This window comes from Drosophila willistoni, chromosome 3R (genome assembly GCF_018902025.1).
Source record: "Drosophila willistoni isolate 14030-0811.24 chromosome 3R, UCI_dwil_1.1, whole genome shotgun sequence".
NCBI lineage: Eukaryota > Metazoa > Arthropoda > Insecta > Diptera > Drosophilidae > Drosophila > Drosophila willistoni.
The window spans coordinates 16,753,001-16,778,181 of NC_061086.1; the positions used below are offsets into that span (position 1 = coordinate 16,753,001).

General features: G+C 32.9%; 3 protein-coding genes across 19 annotated transcripts; 2 read left to right on the plus strand and 1 right to left on the minus strand.

The window, feature by feature from the left end:
• Positions 1–930: 930 nt before the first annotated feature.
• On the minus strand, positions 931–3,475 carry LOC6650336 (protein SHQ1 homolog). Its single transcript, XM_002074182.3, has 3 exons — positions 3,186–3,475; positions 2,712–3,117; positions 931–2,648 (listed from the first exon to the last, which is right to left on the minus strand). Exons 1-3 carry the CDS (start codon positions 3,395–3,397, stop codon positions 1,407–1,409), a joined length of 1,860 nt encoding a protein of 619 aa, XP_002074218.1. The 5' UTR covers positions 3,398–3,475; the 3' UTR covers positions 931–1,406.
• Positions 3,476–4,011: 536 nt separating this feature from the next.
• Positions 4,012–20,961, plus strand: LOC6650337 (phosphatidylinositol-binding clathrin assembly protein LAP). Of its 17 annotated transcripts, none has more exons than XM_023180049.2 (16): positions 4,012–4,556; positions 6,938–7,080; positions 9,423–9,498; positions 9,888–9,920; positions 10,223–10,325; positions 10,381–10,502; positions 10,558–10,751; positions 10,815–10,951; positions 11,589–11,754; positions 11,830–12,145; positions 12,692–12,778; positions 13,567–13,791; positions 15,941–16,259; positions 17,025–17,124; positions 18,595–18,684; positions 19,548–20,961. In XM_023180049.2, the coding sequence occupies exons 1-16, from the start codon at positions 4,421–4,423 to the stop codon at positions 19,761–19,763; spliced, it is 2,463 nt and encodes an 820-aa protein (XP_023035817.1). In that variant the 5' UTR covers positions 4,012–4,420; the 3' UTR covers positions 19,764–20,961. The 17 variants fall into 17 exon arrangements, with proteins under 17 accessions (XP_023035817.1, XP_023035825.1, XP_023035820.1 ...); XM_023180057.2 differs by having other exon boundaries at positions 16,037–16,259; XM_023180052.2 differs by having other exon boundaries at positions 11,830–12,103.
• Positions 20,962–22,431: 1,470 nt separating this feature from the next.
• Positions 22,432–24,828, plus strand: LOC6650338. Its single transcript, XM_002074184.4, has 7 exons — positions 22,432–22,779; positions 22,847–23,154; positions 23,220–23,782; positions 23,841–23,987; positions 24,045–24,155; positions 24,217–24,374; positions 24,435–24,828. The coding sequence occupies exons 1-7, from the start codon at positions 22,569–22,571 to the stop codon at positions 24,719–24,721; spliced, it is 1,785 nt and encodes a 594-aa protein (XP_002074220.1). The 5' UTR covers positions 22,432–22,568; the 3' UTR covers positions 24,722–24,828.
• Positions 24,829–25,181: the final 353 nt, after the last annotated feature.

The following is a 25,181-nucleotide window of genomic DNA, read 5'->3' on the forward strand; positions in this document are numbered from 1 at the left end:
GATGTAAATCATGATCTTTTTTTAAAGGAGAATCTAATTTGAGTTTATTATTTTAAAATATCAAACAAACTATGATTTTGTTTCAATATAAATAAAGTGTATTGGAATCTACATTTGTTAAATCTAATCAAGATTCTTGGGTAACAAAGCATCAAGTCTATGGATTTTAGAAGCTGGGTAATAATAAACGTTGGATGTCAAAATGGTTATCTGCACATATCAAAACATTATATTGCATCTTTGAATTCGTGGTCATTGAACATGGTTCCAAATTGCTAGATTTATTGTTGCACCAAGAACGATATGTATAATAGCATTCGATGCCAGTTGCCCAATAACTTGATTACTTTTAAAATTTCTAAAATCGATATAGTTTTTCAATTATTGGTCTGATGATGTGGATGTATGTAAGTTGTCAGTTCACTTACTGATAAATATTAAAAAATTTTAAATATTTTCTAGGTGTCAGCAGGAAAAATAGTTCAAATTTATAAAGGAGAAAAAACGGTGACAAAACAAAATAAATTAAATCTAATTGCTAACATGGTTGCACTTTTAAAAAAACATTTGAGCTTTTTGAATCAAGTGCAGTTTCAAAATATGACAAAAATCTTTAGCTCTAGATGCGAGAGACTTGTAATAAAATACGTTAAAGCCTCCATTACAAAAATAAATCATTTGTTCCATTTATTATTATAATTAGTAGGTATTATTCTTGTTTTTTTTTTGTTTTTTTTTTTGACTTTTTTATACAACATTAATTGTTTTAATTGTAAATGACTTTTCGATCGTTTATTATTATGTTTATTTCACATCTTTCTACTTCAAATAAAATTTCCATTTTGTTATTCATTGTTTTTTTTCTTTTTTTTTTTTTGCTTTCAGCACCAACAATAGATATAGTAGTTATATAAATATATTTAGATATATATATATATATGTATATACAAAAATGCACAACTATGGTTTTGCGATTTCAGATTGAAGAATTTAAAATTCAAACATATTTTCTTTTTGTCCTTATGCTTTAAATGCTAATTTTTTGTTTGTTTTTATAGATCTACACAAAAATTCTTACAGCAAAAATATTTTCAAATTTCGGTTAAGGAGGAAGGAAGAATATATGTGATTAAAAAAAATAATTATTGTACACATTTATGTATTTAAGTGGTAGAAGAACTGTTCCTATGTGTGTGTGTGTTTGTGTGTGGACACTACAGGAAAAGGGGGGCGTGGCTGTGGAAACATAAATAGCTTGTTTCTTTTCTCCCTCCCTTTAAACTGTGAACACCTCGGGTGCTGTGTACGTGTGTCTGTGTGTGTGTGTGTGTGAGTGAGTTTTAGTTTGATTCTTTTAAATTGTAATCACTGTTTAGCCTCCGTTCTTTGACATTAAGTTTACATTATTAATGATAATCTGTGGGCAGGATTTTTTGTGAATTATTTGGTGATGCTAGGGCTGCTTCGCTATTGCTGTTACTACATTGCTCTATCACGCTGTTTCCTTCGGCATCGCTGCTTGAGGTTGAACTGCTGCGATCATCATCGTCTCCGTCGATGTCTTCATCATCATCTTCCTCTTCATCGTCATCATCATCTTCATCATCGTCATCGTCGTCGTCTTCATCGTCATCATCTACGTCATCAACGGAGTAAACAATTTCATTTTCAATTAATCGCATATCCATATCCATTGATTCAAACGAATCGGTTATAACGCTATCATCATCAGTCGTTGTCTCATCCTCCTGCCCCGATGTATCATTATCTGCATCCAAATCATCAGCTCCTGGTACCTGTAGTTCTAATTGTTGCTGCTGCTGCTGCTGCGCTGAAGAATTGGCATCCAAGCGCATCTCCTGCATCAGTTCCTTGATCAATTCAGTCTCAATCTCATTGATGCCCAATCCCAAATGCCGTTTGCTTACGTCCATAAGCACATTTTTCACATTGCGAGCTAATAAGCGCAGATGATCGTCTGTACATATCTCCGTATTGCTTACATAGCGTATATAATCCTCTATATAAAGGCTATTAAAGGTATCGCGGCTCGGTTCACTAGTGGCAAATTGTTGATGGGTCAGTAGTAATTGATTAATCAACCAATTTCTTCCTCCCCTGAGCACCTCAATGGCATCACGTACACATTGACGCCCGAGTTCGAAGTTTCTATACAGTGGATAGGTTATCACGCGACGCAAAAATGCCACCACTACATCCCTGTAGTTGTCAAATTGTTCGAAATAGCAAATTAATGGACACAAAATGCAACGCGTCCAGCCGGATTCGCAGGTTGGATCATTATTAGTGGTCCTCACGTCATAGCATATGGCCAGCATAATGCTAATGAGGCCGCAATCAATCTCGTTGTGCTGTAGGCGAGTGTAAAGTGGCTCATCTTCTTGCTTCTGTTGGCAACGGCTTAAATTGTGCAATAAATGTGCCTGCTCCTGGGTCATGGAAGTCTCCAAGATTTTCGCTCTATAGCGCAGAGGATTTTGATGACCCGACGGAACTTGCAACTCAACGAAATTCATTTTATATTGATCTCGCGAGAAGCGTTTCATTTCATCCACAAGTCGATCTAAACGTCGTTGAAATGGACTAAGTCGCTGCGGTTCAGCTATCCGACAAGTGGATTTATCCAGCTACAAATTGGAAGGGATAGATAAAATAAAATCAATCCCTGATTTCACTAATTTTTTACTCACTTCGCTGGCTTCCAACGGCCCACTGTATTTGCTGGCGAATCCATAGCCAAATTGATTGGTCAGCTTATAGGCACGCTCAATGTGTCCATTGAGATGCAATTGGCACTGATCGGTGATACGTTTAAATTTCCATTCCTGGACAACGATCTCCTTGTCCAGTTTGCCCAACGTCCAGTCTGCCAAAAACGGGACCTGTAGGGCACCTATATATTCCTTGCGTACGGTCTTTGGTTTGGGAGTTGCTCCACCGCCAGGCGCAGGCTCACCGCTAGCGGCACCACCATCGTCTGCTGTCGGCGAGGAAGGCAAGATAGGCAGGTCAATCTGATAGCAGTTCTTTTGTGTATCAAAATTTATATGCAGCGTTTTTAGCTCTTTCAGATCAAATGTGCGTCGACTGTGGAATCTGAAAATTGAACAGGATTGATTATCAAAAAGGGTGTTCCATGGATAAAGATGCCAAAGGTGACTCACTTGAAAAGCTTGACATCTGCATAAAAGTACAAATCATGCGAGTCAATAAATATATCGCAGTTTCTAATGCGATCGACATGTGCTGTCGGTTCGTCCGTGCCTGGCTGCGACTGTTGCTCCTCTTCGCTGGGCTTGTGTTTGGCATGTGGATCTCGTATCACCAGGTGGCATGTGTTCTCCTCGAAAGTGTGTGTAATTTCTCCATTCAACATTTTTTAATTGTTAATTATTTATTTGTTATTGGTTTTTTTTTTTGGCTAAAAAATCTAAACACAACATTACTCACGAACTCGAACATTTACTAGCGAACTCGAACATGTTGGAGCGTTTTAAAATTGCGAACAAAAATTTCGTAAAAAATAGCTAAAAAAAAGTAGCTAAAATGAAAACAGTTTTTTTAAATAAAATTTTAACTTATTTAATTCAATGTTGGTATTATATGATCGATGAACACCACCAAAGTTTTTAATGCGGGGCTAGCTTATATGGATTGGTAAAGGTCGAGTCTTAATAATTATAAACTTCGGCCCAGAACTTCTCTGTATTTTCAATATTTTGCAAGTTAATATTATTTAAATTGTCCCACTTTAAAAAGTAGCTACAAAGTAGCTGATTTGGCAACACTGCTCGCGAACTCGAACGTGTTCAAGCGGTTTACTCACGCGTTTTAAAACGCTAGCGGTTTTGTTCCCGCGTTTTTTAATCTAGATTTTTTTGTCGCGCAAAAAATGCCAAAATCTTTCTGGGCGAATTTGGTCACACTTAAATTTCCCTGATTTTCGATAACCTGCGCGATTTCGATTACTTGCTCGGTTCTCGATAATTTACTCGATTTTTGCTCTATTTTCCAAGCAATCAATAATATCTATCTTTAAGCAAAAAAAAAAAAAATTAAACTAACGCGTTGCAGCTTTAAGCACCGGTTTACACAGAGCTCATTGCAAACGCGGCAATTAACAGTTTTTTCGTAGTGCGGGTTGCTAGAAAATCAAACAAAATCACACCCACATTTCTTGAAATATAGTGAAAAATTCTTGTGGTCCCTGGTCTTTTTTTCTTCTGTGTCTTACAATTTTCAATCAATTCTTTTGCTCCCGCAGTGCGTGTGTGTGTGTTTGAACGAGAGTGTTTGTGTGTGTGTGAGTGAGTGTTTTTCGTGTCCGCTCCTTGGGTGCATAATTAAATTAATCAAATAAATTAAGAGGAGAGAGGAATAAGAAACAACAGCATTCATCATGACTATGGCTGGGCAAACAATCAACGACAGGCTGCTGGCTGCCCGTCACAGCCTTGCGGGCCAAGGACTCGCCAAGTCTGTGTGCAAGGCCACAACTGAGGAATGCATTGGGCCGAAGAAGAAGCATTTGGATTGTAAGTTCACAAAAACACCCACAAAAAAAAAAAATAGAACTGTTCATTAACATAACGGCACCAAAGCAAAAAAAAAAAACTATAAAAACAACCAAAAAGGCAATTGCAAGTTTTTCCTTTGCCTTTTGGCACACTGAGCCAAACAAGTTTACCAACAGCTGTTTTAATTAAATGATAATTTGTTGAACTTAGCAGTATGAAAAGTTTTGCTTTCATTTTCCATGCTCTTCCTCTTTTTGTTTCTTCCTCCTTTCTGTCGCTTTATGCTTGGCATCCACAAGGTGCCGTTAACCAGCAGACTAAGTGCTCTCAATTTACCTGTGTCTCAGCTGCTTTGTCATTCATGTTTTACCCTTCCCACCCATACTGTCCCGCTCTTTCTCTCTATCTATCTCTCTCTATGTTACTTACTCTCACTCTGATTAGCTTTTCTCTTTCTAATGTTACGTCACTTTCTCACGGCTGTAATGCCTTGTAACGCCTACTATAAGCCGCAATGTGTTTGTTGTTGTTGTTGTCTTATCATTGCCTCGATGTCATTGTCTCTTTAATTTATGCACACGTTTTTTACACACACTCTCTCTCTCTTTCTCCCACTCACGTCACTCTTTCCCACCTATTTTATATTTTAATGACTTACTACAATTTCTGATTGGGTTTTTGGAGACACTATAATCAGACGATGATTTTGATGATATTCTTTTTCTTATTAGCTTCTTTTATGTTGACCTGTTTCTTTGCAAAAAAATAAGAAAAAGAGTAGAGAAAAAGTTTTGCCTTTGCATGACTCATCAGAAACTGTTGACCAATTCCATTTAGCCATTTTGTGGTCCACGTACATACATACGAATGTACATATGCAGTCACTGTGACCGACCCCCCTCCCGACAGCTGGCATTCTTTTGTTGCCCTTTTGCCGAAAACAAACTTTATGCTCTAGTAAAGAAAAGGTTCTGTCGGTTTTAAATCAAACTAAACTTAATCAATCAAAAGTTAAATTTCTTCAAAAAGTTTTTCTTGTCTATTTTCACATTTTCCATACCCTCTACTACTTAGACTTGCATTGAGGTAGTAAAGTCAAGAACTAAAATTATATAGTTGATTAAATAAATTTTACTTTCTTTTTACTCAATCTGTTATTTAGTCAAGTACCGTACTTATTTTCACAAATAAAATAAATAGTACTGCAAAATGCAATACTATCGGTCATAAATTAAAGTTGAGGTAGGCTTGAGGTAGTAATGGCAATAACTTTTAGTTGTTTATTACGAATTCCTTTCAGTTTATCGTCTAAGGGGTATACGAATGTCGAAGCAGAAGCCCCAAAGTAGATTTCAGTGTTTACATGCCCACAGCAGGTAGATTTGTTAGGAAACCTTTTATTTTTGTTGGGTTCTTCTCGCGCTTCTTTTCTTTACGAATTTTCGGTTTGGGCTTTAAAACGAAGAAGAAATGTAAAAACAAAGAAAGAAAACCTGTTAAGATTCTTCTCATTGAAATTAGCCAAGATGGTTACGATGCTTTAAAGCAAATGAATGAATGAGGGGAATTGGTAACAAATATTTTGTGTTTCCCCGACAGTTCGTGATTGAATCAATGCCGTTAAATAGTTTAATTAAAGTTTTATCGTCGAGTTTTTGGAATTTTTGTTAACTCTGAAGAATTGAAAAAAACAGTAAAAATAACATTCATGCAATATCAATTATCAGTACTTATTAAAATATTACGATACTTGTAAAACACTTTTTCGCAGAATATAAATCTAAGATTGAAACGTTAAATTTATTTTTTAAGTACACAAGTTAAATTTTTTCGTATACTTCTTTGTTTGTGAAACATTTGCAAACCTCTTAGAAAAGAGTTATCAAAATTTCTTTTATGTTCTCTAATAACATTTCTGTACCATAAACTGATATGAATCCGAAATATATGAGGTCGTAGATTATTATATACATACATACATATGAAAACTGAACGCCCCTTAAAATTGCAAATTAATTACTGCTTGGTTACACACATTTTCCTCTGGACAGCTTAGTTAGTTTTTATCAGGGTAAAGTTTTTCCGCCACATATAAAAAGATACTTATATATATATATATATATATACTGCATCCTGCATATTTACATGCCGGCACAGACGAATAACATGAAACGTACATATCAGAATTCCAAATTGAAATTGTATTTGTTGTCCGAGAAAACGATAAGCCCTCAAGCAACCAGCTGCTAAATAATGACCGGACCCAGTCGGGTAGTCACCGATAAGAACCACTCTCTCTCGCTCGCTCTCTCTTTCTCCTCCTCAGACTCACAATCTCACTTTCTCTTAAATTGTAATACGACATATTCTAAATTCATTTTTGCTTATTTTCATTGCAGATTTGGTGCATTGCACAAACGAACCGAATGTCTCGATTCCACATTTGGCCAATTTACTTATCGAACGTTCACAGAACGCCAATTGGGTGGTTGTCTACAAGTCCTTGATAACCACACATCATTTGATGGCATATGGCAATGAGGTTTGTATAAACAACAAAAAGAATCTGTATATAAAATTCATTTTGCAGCAGTGGGCTACACATTTATTACAAAAGTTATTTTGTGTGTTGTTTTGATTAATAAATATTTATTAGAAAATTCCGTAAAATGTTACATCTTTTCTAAATAAGAACCATTTATGAATTTATCTCTCAATTTTATAAATTCAATGAAAATCTGTAAAAATTATTATTCAAATATGCCTAAATCATAAAGTATCTTATTTTTCATACTTTTACTATATCAACTATTATTCTTCAACTGACTTCTGAAACAACTCTAATCGGTTCTTTAGATCTTTTAAATCTTGACTTCAATGGTTTAAAATTTGTTAAATGTTTGTAAACATTGTAAAAGATAACAAATACACCCAAGACCTCTCAACAGTTCTTCCAAGCAGTCATCACTCCAATAGTCCCTATCATATACCGATCCGCCCCTTTTCATACATCGAAATTGGGGGCGTCTTGTATGAGCTCTTTGACTAGTTGTATGTAGAATTTGTGTAAATATATCTCAGCACTTTAGACAGCTTCTTGCACTTTCAGTAGACATATTGCGGTTACTTTGTTTGTCTTTTTAAATCATTTCATTTCTTTAGTGGGAGAGGGCGTACATTTTTACAGAAAAAGGTCACGTACAGTTTTTTTTTTATTCATATTATTAATTTTTGTTGTTCTTATATGTATATGTGCGTGTTCATTTGATTGGACTTGCTTCCCATTATTTTCTTTTGCCTTTTGTCTTACTTATACAATATTTGTTTAGTTATTTGCTTGGGTTGTTGACTTTGATTTGGCGCTACATAATTGCATATTTCCTTTGTTGTTAAAGTAAAGTCGAAGTCGAAGTACAAGTCAAGTCAAGTCAAGTCAAATCGAGCGTTTGCGAGAATGCTCTTTGGGTCATTGCTGGGGTTTCCATTTCATTTATGTAATTGTGAATAAGGGAGAGCATTGAGAATCAATGAAAACATTTCGTAACAAAAAGATCAATTGATTCAGAGAGAAAGAGAGAGAGAGACAATTCTTGATTTATGCATTACACTTACTTAGGCAATAAAGACAGAGTTCGCTTATCAATTATTTAGGTAGTATACTATATGATCTTTTGATTAAAATTAAATTTAATGAATGAAATAACTTCAGTTTACCGCGTTCATTGCAAGTCATTCAGAATATATATTTATGTACATATATACAAAATGCATAAATTGTTTTCCCGAATTAATAGGCCCACTTTAAATCTTTAGTAATTAAACTTTACAAAATGTGGAAATTTCTGTAATAGGTCAAAACCGGAATCCCAAAAAAGAAGGAAAACCAATACATTACGAAATAAACCTATACAAAATATCAAATTTTAACACTTTTATTTAACAAATACAAAAAGATGTTAACTAAAAGTGTTCAAATTTGATATTTTGTATGGGTTTATTTCGTTGAAATATTGACTACCTTTAGAGTTGTCTAAGTCACGGCAAAGTAGCTCTAACGCTCCTCTTGCTAAATTCGTCGTTTAAATTAGTTTTTTGCATCTCATATGTAGATATGTTTTTATTATTTTGGCTTGTAATCTTAGTTCAAATACTAATGTAATTAGTATTATGGTATATGTAATGTGGAAAATATGTCGTCGTTTAAAAAAGAAGAGAAATTTCCAAAAATCAAAAGTCCTAATAATAAAGCTTGATATTTTCTATTTATGCAACAAACATTTAAAATTTGTAATTCTCACACCATTCGTAGAGTTTTCCATGACCATTTGCCCGCTCTTCTGTAGCTTTCATCTCAAGTGAGATGGTTTCGGTTCTTACCAGCTTCGGATTTTGTCTGATATTAACAAATAAAATGTTATTTTTCTTCAAAAATTCCTTTAAGCAAACGAGGAGATGTCCATTTCAATTTGTGCAGGGTTTTTTCAATCCATCTATTAAAATGCGACATGTGTTTTGCCATTAAAGCCAATAAATGTGAAACAATTTCATAAAATAAGTTTAAGAAATCATAAAAAAGTTGTCATCTACAAATGAAATACTCATATTTATTTAGGCACACTGTATTTACTTTTTGTAGTAAATTAATCTATCTTTTCAATAATTTTATTAATTAACACAAAAACTTAAAGATAATAATAATTTGATTAGGTTGTTTGGTCGTCTTTCCTATACAAAGAAAACTTTTGTACCCATTCTTTTCAAAACCAAAAACATGTAGATTAAGAATGTGATTAACATTTATACCTATTCATAATTAACTGTATTATTAACATTAATATAAATTTCTAATTCGTTACTTTATGTCTGTTCTTTTAACTTTTACAGAGATTTATGCAATATCTGGCATCGAGCAATTCAACATTCAATCTCAGCTCCTTTTTGGATAAAGGAACTGTGCAAGGTATAAAACTATTGAAGTTTTTTTTTATTCTATTCCATTCATATCCTATATAGATATAACCCAAAAGAAACCCTAAATTGATATTCGATGCTTTCCAATAATAACCCCCGTCTCCTCTCACCTCTCAAAAATGAAAAATATCACAAAACTAATGCTTATTTATCATTCTATATCTATATCTATTCTGATTCTTCTCTGATGAATGCTGCTGCGCGTGTGTTTGGCTTTAATCATTTGTTTCTATTTTTTTTTTGTATAATTAATACACCTTTTAAATAAAATTAATATGGCGCTGCTTACTTACACTCATTCTCAACTATAAAAAATCACATTTAAATATTATTTATGAACTTAAATAATGTCGTATCAATAAATCGAATCAAATACAGATGGTGGCATGGGAGTTCCAGGTGGCAGAATGGGTGAGTATTAAGTAAATAGAATTGAAAAAAACAAAAAGAAAAAAAAAAACCAACATAGAAATGGAAATTTTTGGTGATAATTTTAGCAAAATTCGTGAGGTTATGGTTTTGTTCTAATTTAAACGAATACTAACATCATTTAATTATCATTTGGCATTAGAAATTTTGTACAACTAACCTATTAAAAGAACCAAAAAACAATTAACTAAAATTAACTATGTCTATGTGTGTGTTTGTACATATTTGTACGTGATGAATCTTTAACGCAACTAATAGAACTATATATGAAAACCTTCCAATAGGTTACGATATGTCCCCATTCATAAGACGATATGCCAAATATTTGAATGAAAAATCGCTTTCCTATCGAGCCATGGCATTTGATTTTTGCAAAGTCAAGCGTGGGTAAGTATTTCCTATGTAATAAATAATCTAATAATTAATTCGTTGTTTCTTACAGCAAAGAGGAGGGCTCATTGCGGAGCATGAATGCCGAAAAACTCTTAAAGACATTGCCAGTTTTGCAGGCACAATTGGATGCACTTTTAGAGTTTGATTGCCAATCAAATGATTTATCCAATGGTATAATCAAATTAATTTGATTAAATCTAAGCATAATACGTTCATTATATTGCAGGTGTTATTAACATGAGTTTCATGTTACTCTTTCGCGATCTCATACGTCTGTTTGCCTGCTATAATGATGGCATCATTAATTTGCTAGAAAAGTATTTCGATATGAATAAGAAGCATGCACGCGATGCATTGGATTTGTATAAGAAGTTCTTGGTGCGCATGGATCGTGTGGGTGAATTTTTAAAGGTGGCCGAGGTAAATTAACAAATCAGAGGAGAATTTTTCTATGTGAAATTCACTTGAAATTATATTTAACAGAATGTTGGCATTGATAAGGGCGATATACCCGATTTGACCAAGGCACCCAGCTCTTTGTTAGATGCTTTAGAGCAGCACTTGGCCGCTCTTGAAGGACGTAGAGTATCTGCGGCCAATACGCCCACACAATCATCAAGGTAAACCTAAAAGGAAAAAAAAAGCTAAATGAATCGCACCAAAAACACATTATTTTTCCACGATATTTTAGTGTTTTTTTAAGTTTAGACTTATTCTTTTACTTGATAGGATTCCTGTTTCAAATAATGTTTAATAATTTAACCCATTTTTGACCACTGTTCAGTTAGTTTGATTTGTTGACATTTGGGATAAAATACTGTTTATTTCTTTGTTTTTGGGGTCTATATGGGGCTTTAAAATGCTTTATTCATTTGAGATCTCATGTTATCCTATATGACCAAATTTCGTATTAAAAATCTTGTACAATATCAACATCATCTTATTTCAAATTTAAGTCTTAGTTCGTTAAAAATTTTTGCATATAGCCTAAAACCTTCAAATGGTTAACATTTGTTGATAACAGATTTGGGATTCCAGGCCGGTCAAAACTGGGTTAAAGAAACTTTCAATTTGTGTTGTTTTATTATGTTTTAAATAATTTTTTAAATTACATCTTATTTACTTTTGGAATGATATTATTATGATTATATGTTATTGTTTTATTTTATCTTATGTTTAGTGTTGTCATTTGATTAAATTTTTTCGTTTTATTTTATGTTTTTTACCGTTTGCGTTAATTTCACATCATTTGGCCAGTAGCAATCAACGCAATGTAAAATCCGCTGTATCTGCGCTTTCTTCTACCAGCTCGGCGTTTGGAACAGCAGCTGCTTCGAGTAAATTTGATGCCACCAATGGCATTGATGAACAGCTGAAAGCCCAAGTTTTGGCCGAAGAAGAAGCCGCCATGAACCAATACAAAGTAAGTGAGAATTAGTTGAGTATTACTTATATATTTATTCCTATTTACTTACGCCTTTCTTTGTGTTTGCCATAGTCCAAGGTATCATCGCCCACTAGTAGCGGTGCTGGTGGCTCTAGCGCTGCACTAACAAATCCTTTTCTGTCGTCACCGCCAGCCTCGCAGGCTGGTCAGCCGATAGTTGATCTGTTTGGTGCTGCGTCTGGACAGCCAGCCGCTGCTAATGCAGCGGCCACACAAGGCTCTGCCACGACCACAAAGGCCTCTGATGATTTGCTGCAGTTGGGCAATCCATTTGCCGATATGTTCGAGGGAAATGCTGCAGCTGGAGGAGGTGTCGCTGGATCAGGTGCTGCATTAAATGCTAATAATTTATGGATGCATAATAATGGTAGCATGTTTATGATTTTCTTTATGATTTCCATTTAAGTTCCTTTTTTTTTGAATCCTTCAAGCTGTGTATATCTAAATAGCGATAAGTGTAGTTAAACTATGTGAAGTGTTGTCCTAATTGTGGTCAGACCTGAAAAAAATGATAAAACCCAAAAGAGGGGGAAGCACCAGCCCAAAGTTTTCCATCACCACCAACCACCCACAATCTATACCTCCTTACCCTCGCACACACTCTCTTCCGTCCTCTCTTTGTAGACGTCCTGCAATATTTTCTCATATAGCTTTATCAATATCATAATTCCCTTAAATTTGTTTTTATTAAGAGTTATTTCTTATTTTTTTTTCTTTTAATTTTTGTTATTTTAATTTTATGGCTTAAGTATTTTGATTTCATAATTTTTGAATTTGTTTTATATTGTCTAATGTATTTATTACTCTTCATTTTCATCGCTGTTTTTCCCACCCCACTCTCTCTCTCTCTCTCTCTCTCTCTCTATTTCTCTCTCCATATATATACCAAATACCAAAAATCAAACGAAAATAGGTTTCAATGGCTCAGCTGCTGCTGCAACAAATGCCTTCGTTTCCGATAGTAATTTCACATCCGTTTTCGGTAATACGGAACCGGCAGGTAAGTTCCTCTCCTTAAACATTAAACAATACACACACACACACACACTAACTAACTGCAAGCTCAGAATTAATATATGAACTAAACAATTAATACACTTTTGCGAAGGTTTACTAATAACTAAATAATTGGAGGCATTTACTAAGCTAAAAACAATTTTTGTTTAATATTTCTTTAACTTGGCAAAAGTTGTATTTTTTTATTTTTATTACTTGTTAGCACATTTTCGCATGACTTAATTTAATACAGAATAGTTAACAGATTCCAAAGCAAAAGCTAGTTCTGATGTATGTGTGTCTAATTAATTTACTTTTCTTCTTACTTGTTATTATATATTTATATAATTTGTTTTTTCTTTGTTTGGTTTATAGTCTAAATCGTTCAATAAGTCAAGGCATTTGTTCTATCAAAGTTATCCAAAATTTTGATTTACTTAGTAGAGGCATTTACTTCTATTTACTTTCGATGCTAAAAGAATTAAACAATTGAACAGAAAGAAAGGAATCTCTTATGTGAAATCGTGTGTAACTTATCGTGGGCAGGGATTCATAAGAATCATCCAGGAGAGATATTGCTTTTTTTTTAATAACTGTGTGAATTCGTATAGACTGTTGCGATTTATTGAACGATTCTATAAGATAAATCTTTATATTAATTAATTTTAATTTTTAACTCTTCCACAATTATTTTATCCGCCTTTTACTATATGTTCATACATACTCTGTATATGTATGTGGTACAAATTTATATATTTGTGTTGCAATTGGAATATTCCCATCATAAATCAGCCTCTCAGCCCTTGGCAAATCCCTTTTTTGATGATATTATGGTGCAGCAGCAACAGCAAGTACAACAGCAACAACAGCAAGTGATGTTCTATGTGCAGCAACAGCAACAACAGTCTTTACAATTGCAACATTATCAGCAACAGCAGCAGCAGCAACAACAACAACAACAACAACAACTACAACACCAACAATCGATATTAGCAACTACGGCACATTTTCCATCAGGTGAATGTTTTTCCAGCCGTACCAAATGAATATTCTGCTGGCACTGTTGTTGCAACCAAAGACGAATGCAATGCAATTTCATTCAGTCAATCACTTGCTTCTTATAGCCAGAAAAGACACTCGCTTTTGCCTACCACCGCGTACAACAACAGCCACAATAGCCACGTCTTTCTATGCATATGTATATGTATATATATATATATTTTTAAAATGTAGTTGTGTATGGGTATATACATACATATGTATATATATTTGCCCCTACATAAATGTACGTATATATATGTATATCACTTTCATTCAAATGTTTCAACTGAAACCGAATCTCAGCCTCTCTCTCTATTGCCTTTTTTGAAAAGTTGCTCGAAGTTGTCCTTCATCGTACCATGTCCCTATGTGAAAAGTCTTATTTCTTTTATATATTTAATTTGTTCTTTGTACATAATTATAATTATTTCTTGTGTACAAATTGTGTGAGTGTGTAATTTGTATGCATGTATATGTGTCTTCTATTTTGTGTAACTACATAAATGTGTGCTAAGTTGATAAGTTTATTATTTTTTTTCGTATTTGTTATTTGTTTGGAGCAATTTAGTTTCGAAAGCAATTAAAATTTTACAGTTTTAAGTAGTTTAATTCTCCATATCTTAAAAAAAAACACGTGAAGTATTTGTTTAATTTATCGAATATTTTAGATTCTTTAGACTGATGTTTTTGAGACTAATAAGACACTTGGCTCCCATCTTTTGGTCTGAGCCATTGTTTAAATCTTTAGGTGCTGGTATTAAAAGTTATAAATTTAATTTGGGTAATCTCTTTTGTACAGAAATTTCCATCCGTTTGTCCATTTTGGAATTTATATTTGCATGAATTGAACTGTTAGCCCATTTGCTTATTATAAGTCCAATATATACAGCTACTTATAAAGAAAAATAGGCTTAAAGTCAAATATACATATAAGAGATTCTTCTTCTTCGGAGAAAGGCTTTGAAACATTACTAGAACATTGTCATTCAATTTTGGAATGGACTTACAACTCACTTCACTCGTTTCAACAAAATATTTAATGTTCAAAAAGCGAATAGAGTGACCTCTTGGACTCTTAGAGAGTTAAAGGACCCTTAAAACTAAGTTATACTTGGTGTAATAATAATTTGAATTACTGGAAACTGGAATTCATATTAAAACTTGGTTATGTTTCAATCTTAATTGAACTCTAATCTATTCACCTTCTTTTGCCCAAAAAATACCAATTTTGACACTCGTTTCATTCGTTGTACGAATTTTGAATCAGAGTTATTTGCTTTAAGAATGTATTCAAGTACTTTTAACTTTTGACTTTCATTAAAAGGCTTAATATGAGTTGCATATAACAACTTGTTATAAGTATTAATAAGTACATCATAATATCAATAAATATTTAAATACAAAGAAAGATTTTGGGAAAAGAACAAAATTAACTTTTAAATTAGATGCCTTTTAGCTATATTTATATACATTTTGTTTAACTTTTTGTTAGTTTGTATGGCATGCGTTTTGCGTCTATTTATTTTCTTGCTACCTTTAATTGCTTTTGTTGTAACTAATTCAAATTTGTTTTTTGTGTTGTTGCCTTACTAAAACACATATAAATAAACATTAACTAATACTCCCAATACATAACTCATATTAACTGACCAATATATACATATATAAAAAGGATATTTGCATATATTTATTTATTTTTGTACATGTTTTTTCTCTTTCTCTTTTTTTGTGTGTATTCTTATTTACTTTACATGAAAACTCACATTTGTCTCATGTTGGTGGCACAAAATATAATACAAAAACAAAACAAAAACCAATTCATATATATTTCATATATGTATATGCATATCAAATGTTTATATATTACAATTATTATGGCATTCTAAACAAAACAAAAAACAAAAAAAAAAAACAATCCGATGAAAATATTACGGTTTCAAAACGCAAATTTTAAATCAATTTAATGGGCTTCTCATTGGCTTCATTCTGTGTATTTGTGTATTTTGTGTATAAATGTCTGCTAAACCAAAAAACAAACAATCAATCAATGCAATCAAAAAAATGGTGAAATGGCTACAACAACAACAACAACGTTAAACAATAACTAAACAAACAAAAACAAAAGGCTTCGATGCTTTGGGTGATGTCTTGAAACCGGCTACAGCCAATAGCAACAACAGCACGAGCAACAACAGCAATCAAATGAATATTGTCGCTACAGGTTATCAACATCCGAATAGCAACAATTCAGTGCTGACATTGCAACAACAACAGCAGCAACAATTCCTTCAACAACAACAACAACATCATCACCAGCAGCAGCAACTACCCCATCAGCAGCAGCAACAGCAACCAACAACTGGCAAGATTATAACTGGCGATTTGGATAGTTCACTAATGTCATTAGTTGATAATTTAAATATTAATAAAACAGCAAGTGCAAAGTGAGTAAAAAACTACAAGAACAACAAATCCAACAACAAAGAACAGAAAAAACAAAAGCGATTAACTAATCTGACCAACTAACTACCACTACATTTTAACGCGTGTAACTAAAAGTGACGAAATAAGATGAGAGTACAAAGTCATAACATCAATTTACATACAAAATAAACCTAGGGATGCAGTAATATTGTATCGATAATTGTAGTAAATATTTCAATGGAATCGGGATACCAAAATAGTCGCTCCTCTGATTCAAGCTGTTTTGTCTACATAAATAAACGATTTCAGTGTAATTTCGATCTAAATGGTTTAAGCTTAATCGTAAGCGAACAAATTGTCAATTCCGATAACGATATTTTGAAGATGTCGGTAGTTTAAATGTCGATACATTAACGATTTCTGCATCCTTAAAATGTTCGTTTTCCCCAAAGTAGAGAACTTTGTTTCATCCATTTTCCAAGCTTAAGAATCCATCACAAGTCATGCTCCTCACCTCATTCTCCCAACAAATCCTTGTACATAGCCCCACCAAAACTCCTCCAAATTAATGTTATGTAAAATTTCCATTCCATTGCCATTCTCCACTATCCACTATTAATCATTTCTCCACAAATTGTGCATAATACATATTTAGTTTGAAAAGCAAACAAATCGAAAAATTTCTAACTACTTATTAGTACCAAAAGAAAACAAAAAAACCAAACAATGCCATTTCGTTTCTCTTAAAATCATTACTCTCTTACCCCATTATATATCTCACATAGACCCGTGCAATGGAATTCACCTAAAAATACAGCGAAACCAGGTGCTAATTGGACACCACAACCAATGGCGGCTACAACTGGTGCTGGCTATCGTCCAATGGTGAGTTTTGAACTCTAACTCTAACCTCTACCTACTTCTTCTTCTACTACTCTACTACTACTACTACTACAACAAACTACGAAAATGTAAAAAAAGCAACTTACGATAAATCAAGAAAAGTACAAATTTACTCGCAGTGTAAATCGAATTCTTATATTAACAAATTTTGTGCCCAAAACAAATGAGAAGACGAAAAATCAAATTTAAAACAGCAAAAAACAAAAACAAAAAAAATGCCCAAAACAAATGACAAGTTTATTAGTTTATTCTGTTATTAAATATACAACTTTTAGTTTATTTTTTCTTTTTATATATATTATTGTATCACCCTTCACTAGCACACACACACCACTCACCAACAACAATTCATGTCTAAATACTCTTTTACGTTTGTTGTATAATTTCCAAAAAAAATGCACCAACAACCTGAACTACTTGGTTAATCACTGATATTTGGCTGACAATCTATTTAATTGCTTGCAAAACGATTTTTAAAATTTGTATCCAAAAAGTCAATTTCTTAGTTCGTTTTATTTGAAATCTAAATGTTGTATTTGAAAATTTCTAGATGCCAAGTCCTTGCAGGTTGTTTTTAACCACGTTAACAATTGTCTGCCAAATGGAATGCAACTATTTTGTTAATTGCAATTTTTCATCAAGATTGATTGATGATTACTTTGATTATTTGGTCTATTGTGATTGATATATCCCTTCGCCTTTGTTTTCTAAGCAATTTGTCCGCTTATATGTAGTTGATGAAAAATATTTCACTTATTTCCAACCGATATCGAAATTAGAACATGTCTGAATGACTTTTCTTAAGCTACAATGTTTCTTTTTCAAAAATGGTTTTATTCTGTAGATCCTCATTTATGTGAGACTGACTTAAAGATAAGGCATTCCATTTGGTATATCAATTGATTGGTTAAGGCTCTATATAATTATGTTATTATTCATTCACTACTCCCTTGAAAACAAAGAACAAAACAAACACACCAAACAAGGTGAAGAGTGAGCACCACTAGGGCTAACTGTTGTAGAACACCTCGCTAGACAATGAACACTGCTCAGGCCAGACTGAGAAAAACAAATCACATTATAATTTTAAATTATTTTTATCATTTTATTTTGTTTCATAATACCTTACTTTAACCTTATGTCTACTTGAATTGTATAAAATATCTCACTTACTTTCTTTTCTTTATTTTATGTTTTCGCTTTTCTATATATCTATATATGCATAAATATATATATATGTGTATCTCGACTATCCCACCATCGGCATACTGCAAAACTCAAAACTGAAAACTCCAAATCATACAAAAAACAAAACCTATCTATATTGACAACTCACACCGCTGACTTGTGTTTGTTTGTTTCAAATAATACAAATATATATACATATATCTATGCACATAAATATATATAAATATATATACATATATCTTTATATATGTGTGTAATCGGTAGGCACATGGCATGACAGTAAGTCCTGCGCCAATCACAATCAATCATCCGTATATACATGCTAGTTATCCTGTTATGCCAAATTATATGCAGGTAAGAAAATGAAAATGACGTAACAAATCCAATGAAATGAACAATAAAAAAATTATAACAACTTTTACGAAAACTAAAACCAAAAAACAAAAGAAAATACATTAAAAATTTTGTAATTGTTTGAGTTGCTCTTTAATTTTTTTTTTCAACTGTTACTTTGGAAATTAAATTGAATCTTTCGGTTTTTTTTTTCTTCTCCTCCTAAGTTTCCATTGAATCTAACGAGTTTTTCGATTTTTTATTTCCACATTGAAATATATATTTTAAGAATGTTATTAACCTTTAATCATAGAGCCTATCACAACTACTATACTACTACTTACTATTACTATTACTACTACTAGACCTACGAAGTTTAATCGTATAATGAGAGACCTATACGCCTAATCCAAGAATTTTCAAAAATATATTTGTATATATTTACTTTGGTTTTGGTCATTTTGTTAAACCATCAATTTTATAATTTTATTTCTTGTATATTTTTAGTTGGTTTTCGTTCGGTTTTTAAATGTGTGTAGAAATTTTCTTCCTTTCCCCACTCCCACTCGCCCTCACTTGCTCTATCTCTAGTTCTGTGTGCCTTTCTCTATCACTCTCACTAAACTTCCGAAAACCAACTCCACAGCGGTATTCTTACTCTACCGCCGCCGCAGCCGACCCCCCTTTTCCCCCTGCTCAGTTGTATCTTTCTATCTGACTACCAACTATATAAAAGAAAACAAAAAGAAAAATTGTTGTAGCATTGCGTCTGTCCTAGACTTAAGTATTTGAGTCCCTTGCATGATTTATGATTTTTCTTTTTGAATTTTCAAACTAGTTTTTGAAAGTATAAAATGAATAATTGAGTCTATGGATATTTATAGGGGATGCCGGTGATGGGACAACTGCAACAGCAAGCCCCTTTGACTGGGGTGCCACCGACGACAATGATGACGGGGGCAACGCCGCCGCCGCCGCACAGTAATCCAATCCAACCGTTATCGGCGGGTGCCACCACGGGGATAATGCAACCGATGCAACCCACACATAATGGCAGTGGTGGTAAAAGTGTACCCTTAGATCCATTTGGAGCGTTATAAGATGTCAAGCAACAACACCCACCACACCCCCGCATACCAACAAACACTTTAACACACACATAAGCACACACACACACACAAAAATGAAAACCTCATCAAACATAATGATATATATGAATAATGAAAATTATAATGCTACAACAAATTTATTGGAAAAAAACGAAAAAAATTCTATAATAATGTTAAACACAAAACAAATTGCTATATACATACATAAATATATATATATACTATATATTTATATTATTACAACAAAAGCAAAAAAAAAAAAAAAAAACCATAAGTTTGACTATTTATGTATACACCAATTTATATACTATATATATATTAATGAGAAACGATATGAAAATAGTTTGAAGACGCAAGCAAGCAAAAGAAAAATTTCCATAATATAGCTAAACGAAATGGTAGTCTATGTGAAATATCTACCTATCTATCTATAACTGTAAGAAAAAACTTACAAAAATCTGTAGTTGTGTCCTATGCCAATCATCACTATCAAAAGAAAAGTGTGAAACGAAATCTGTTCGCTGTTTTTTCACACACACTGTCAAACTGAACGGGCGGCGAAACGATTGGTTCAAGTGTGAGCTGCTTTAATAATTTGCAATATTTTAATCCGTCTATATAAGCCGAAGTAAATCATGTAACTCTTTATATATATATATATTGATTTTGTTCCCTCCTCCCTATGTTATTTATAGCCTATTTTTTGTGGCATACTCTCAAAATTTGTTAAATTTATTTTGTAATGTGCATTCCATGGTAGCAACAAATTGTTTAATTGATTAGTTCTGTTTTTGTTCTTTGTCCAAAATTTAATTTGCGTAAACGGCAAAAGAAAAATCGTTTTTCTTTGTAAGATTTTAAGTATTAGAAGAATTTGATTACTGAAATTATAAATGCATTCATCTAACAAAAACACTGTATACATACTATAATTATATACAATTATATATAAATATATATATTTATATTAAATGTTATTGAGAGAATATCATACAACGTATATTGAATATTGTTGTATTTAGCCATTTATTTAAAACTGACCTAAAGAAACAACAACAACAACACAACAAAATACGTAGTTCATTTTTTAATTATCATTTCGATATGTGTATGTACATAAGAGCCGAGTTTTTTCCACACTCTCAGCTGTTTAAATAAAATTTAAAAATATATACATATATGAAAGGCATATTCATTTTGATTGGTTTTTTTTTTTTACTTTTATTTGGTTTAGAAAACTGGAAAATGGTTTCCCAAAAATTTGATTTATGCTCCAACAAGAAGTAGGCAATACATTTCAGCATCTAAACTGAAAGCCGCAAAGCATGCAACACAATTTTAAACACCGACTCACACTGAATTAAGAATAATAATAAAAGCAAACAATCATCAAAGGAATTTGTTCAATAATGCTAAAGCGAATCCCCTAAATCAATGTACATTTTAGCTAAATTATACACTGACAAAGAGAAATTAGAGAAACGTTTTACGACAATATTTAGACGCCAGAGTTTGAGCTAAACAAAACAAGTCATACTATTACTATACATACCTACATATACATATATATCTATTGGGATCTAATCATGCATCTACCTTGAATAATATTAAAATTGTAATTTGAGAACTTGCACAAACCAAGGCGACCACTTGTTGATGTTTCATTTAAAAGTAAACAAAGTAAAAATTTAGCAAGAAAAACTAAGACCTACCCAAAAACAAAAGAAAACAAAAAACAAAGCTTAAAGTGTTGGCATACCAAATTTATATATATATATATGGAACTTGTAGATACATTTAAGACGTGCAATAAAACACACACACACATTTAAAATGATTATACCACAAAACAGCAAAAATCAGCCCTTTACTTTTTCAAATCAAAATGAAATGTTAAATTGTTTCCATGTACTTAGTTTTATATAAATACTAAAAAAAAAACAAAGAACATATATATGTTATTTAAAAGTTCTATAAATTAAGTACCAAAAAAACAAAACAATATTTTGCCATGAACTTTTGAGAGAAATTAAATTAAATTTTGATTGAAACACAAGCACTCAAGCTCTCATCGCCACATAAGTAAGTAAAATAAACATACTATCCTGTAATTGTATAAAACAGAAGAAACAACAAAAACGATAATGAAATGTTAGTGCAAAATAAATGTGTAAAATAAAATGCTTTTTTTTCTGAAATTATGGTTTGTATGGAATGAGAAAAATATTGAAAAATGTATTAGTTACTGTATAAAGTCTAATAACTAATTTACATATGATTTTGTTTCAGAACTCTCTGTAAAAGAAGAAGCCATGCAAAAGACTTTCGAAATATTATCCACTTAGTATATGGACGTATCCTCTGTTTTAATGGAAAGGCATTATTTTTACACTTCATTGAAAAAAGATTCGAAAATGACCTTCCATATGCTTGTAATCTGATTTATAGAAAGTACAACAGTTTATTGAAACTGTAAGGCCATCAAAGTCGATGATTAAAAATTTGAATCAATTATTATCTTTATCTTTAAATGATAAAGGAGTTAAAAATACTACTTTAATTAGTATTGGAAAATGTTTTGTATAAGATCCGATATTTTAGACAGAGCTGGTTGGAGAGTTTAAGTTCTCCTCTCGATTTCTGTCACAACTTATCTTGAATTCTTGTCTAAGGAATTTCTAATTCACACACACAAAATATTGTGTAGTCTTGCTTATTATTAACATAGCAATTGTCTAATTTCGTATATAGATATATGTATATAATTATAGGGCTTAAGAATATATAATAGAGAAAATGCCTTGCAGTTTGCGTGAAAAGGGTATATCATCCCTGACCAAAAGCGACAAAGAGAAGGATGTCCTTGCACCGAAACCAGTGCATCCGCGTGCCTTGCGTTTCCATGGCTTATTTGGTATGTCCTATGTTCGTCAACATTTGATGGTGGATGAAAGATGGACACCGAATTCGTTAACTGAACAATTCAAGGGAATGACCGATTTGTTAAGTAAGTAGTTGATCTAATAATACTCAACGATGGTAATTAAAAGATGGAAATTTTGTCTAAACTAAAGCTCGTCGAGTGGTATTCAAATCGCACGAATCGAAGGCTAATCGTTTGCGTTATTTTCGCGAGAATAGACGATTGAAGTTGCAATGTCGCGATGGAAGGACCAAATTGCAGAACATCATTGCCAATGATAATACACATAAAATACGCAATTTCCTTATTAACCATAGGGATATGCAGCGTTTATACCAGAAAATGCCCATACATCTTGTGGTCGACAATATAAATCAGCGAACATTTGTCCTGCGTAAAGAGAGGGATCGTTTGGAATTTCGTTTGGATCAGCTGAAAAAACACTACAAAGATTTGCTGGTAGCTAAAACTAGAAAGTTAATTCCAAAATTTAAATTTTATAGATATAGTATTATTATCCATAGCTAGAGCGTGCGATGTTGGAGAATCGTATCAAGTACCAAAATGAATTCGTATTGGATGAGGAACTCAAATCTCGTGTGTTTTTGAAAAAAATTGAAAACTCTAATGTTCGATTGAAGGCCATAAAGACTATTAATAATACCTATAAGAAAATGATACAAGTTCTCTTACACGATGAGATATTTTATGAGCCTATACTCCGATCTCTCAGCTCTGATATGGAAGATCAAGTGAACTTTATTAAACATATTCTATATCTTGGTATGCCAGCTATAGCAAAGTTCAAGGAGCTCAATGAAGAATATCGTCACATGGAGGAGAAGTCCCGCAAAAATTTACAAGCCAAGTTGCAAATGTTGTCCGCACTGAGAAAGCCAGCGAATTCGCCAAGTCAGATACACACAAAGGCCAAGGAGGAACAAGCTCCAACCACAAATCTGAAGCGATATGTACGTGAAACGCAGAGCATGATGATACTAAAGTTGGAACTCAAATCAATCGAAAAGACGATTAAGGAGGTGAAATTTGTGACCCTTTGCTCTCAGGCCAGAGAGATATATCCACGGTGAGTGTTAAATTAGTTGGCAATTATCTCGTTTCCCTTTCATATACTTGATTTTCAGTATGAAGAGCCAAGTGGATAACAATGATAAGCTGCATCGAATGATTGTCAACGATGTCCTGGCCCACGAGATGTTGGAAACTAAAATGAAATGCGCTAGTGTTCTTAAGGGTGTTTTGGTTAACAATCTTTCCGAAGAAGAGATCAAGTAATTATTACAAATATACATATAGACCGGACTACCATTTACATAATTTCGTTTTAGTCGGCAGGAACGTATTAAGGACTTGAAGAAAATATTGCATAAAGATGAACAATTCGAACAGGAGACTCTACAGCATCTCAAGAATCGTGCTGATGCCTATGTCATGCTGAGGTTGGAAATGATCAATTTAAATAGATTTCTTAATGCATTTATATATTTATTTAACATATAGATTAAGCATTTGGAATCTGGTGGAAATACTGCGACATGTGGATCGTCAACCCAAACTCATACGTTCCCAGTATCCAAATTCGTATTTGAAATTGCCATTACTTAAATTCGAAATGCTTAACATGCGAGCTGCTGCTCCAGAGATTTTCGAAGAAAACAGTTGAGTTTTATCGCTTTGTAAGATCGATATATTAATTTGTATATCTTTCCATTTATTAGTTGACAACATAATGCACATAGTGAAGCGAAAGATCTATAAGCTAATGAAGGGTTATACTGTGGAACTGAAGCCAGCTACCATTAAGCGCAATGTGGAGGAATATCATGCCGATTTCTTGGCCAGCTTGGATATGTATGAGCACGCCAGTCCAGATGAGCAACAGCAGGCAGTGCCTGAAGAAGATCTCCTGCAGGAGAACAAAACGATGGCCAATGTACCAAATCGCAAACAGATTAAAGCCCAAAGTGCCAAACTGGTGGAAGAGTTATCTAAGCGGGATGATTAATATTAGTTTAAGCGTTTTTAGTTGGATGATTGCTAGTGTAATGGTTTAACCCCCAGATAACTTTTTCTTCTTTTTGATAGTCTCGGTGCATTTCAAAATATAAACAAAATTTGCGGTAATCATTTTGACATTTAATTTCCTTATTAAGACAACAAAAGTCAGTTATTAGATCAAAATATTATTATGATTTGGTACGAAAGTGACGAAAGTCAGTAACCACAAATGGACGCTTTTAGGGCCAACTCATTTGCCACATTTCATACAATATTTTCAACTAATTCCAACACTCTCTGTGCCTAATTTGTCTCTGTTGTTGTGATGCTTTCCAGGCCACAATGACACCAAACAAACAAACCAAAAACCTAAAAAAAAAAGTAGTAGAAAAAAGCGAAAAATGAGCAAAGTCTGAACATATTGTATGAATAAACATCGTCTGGTCTGCGCTCTTGCATAACCTCTT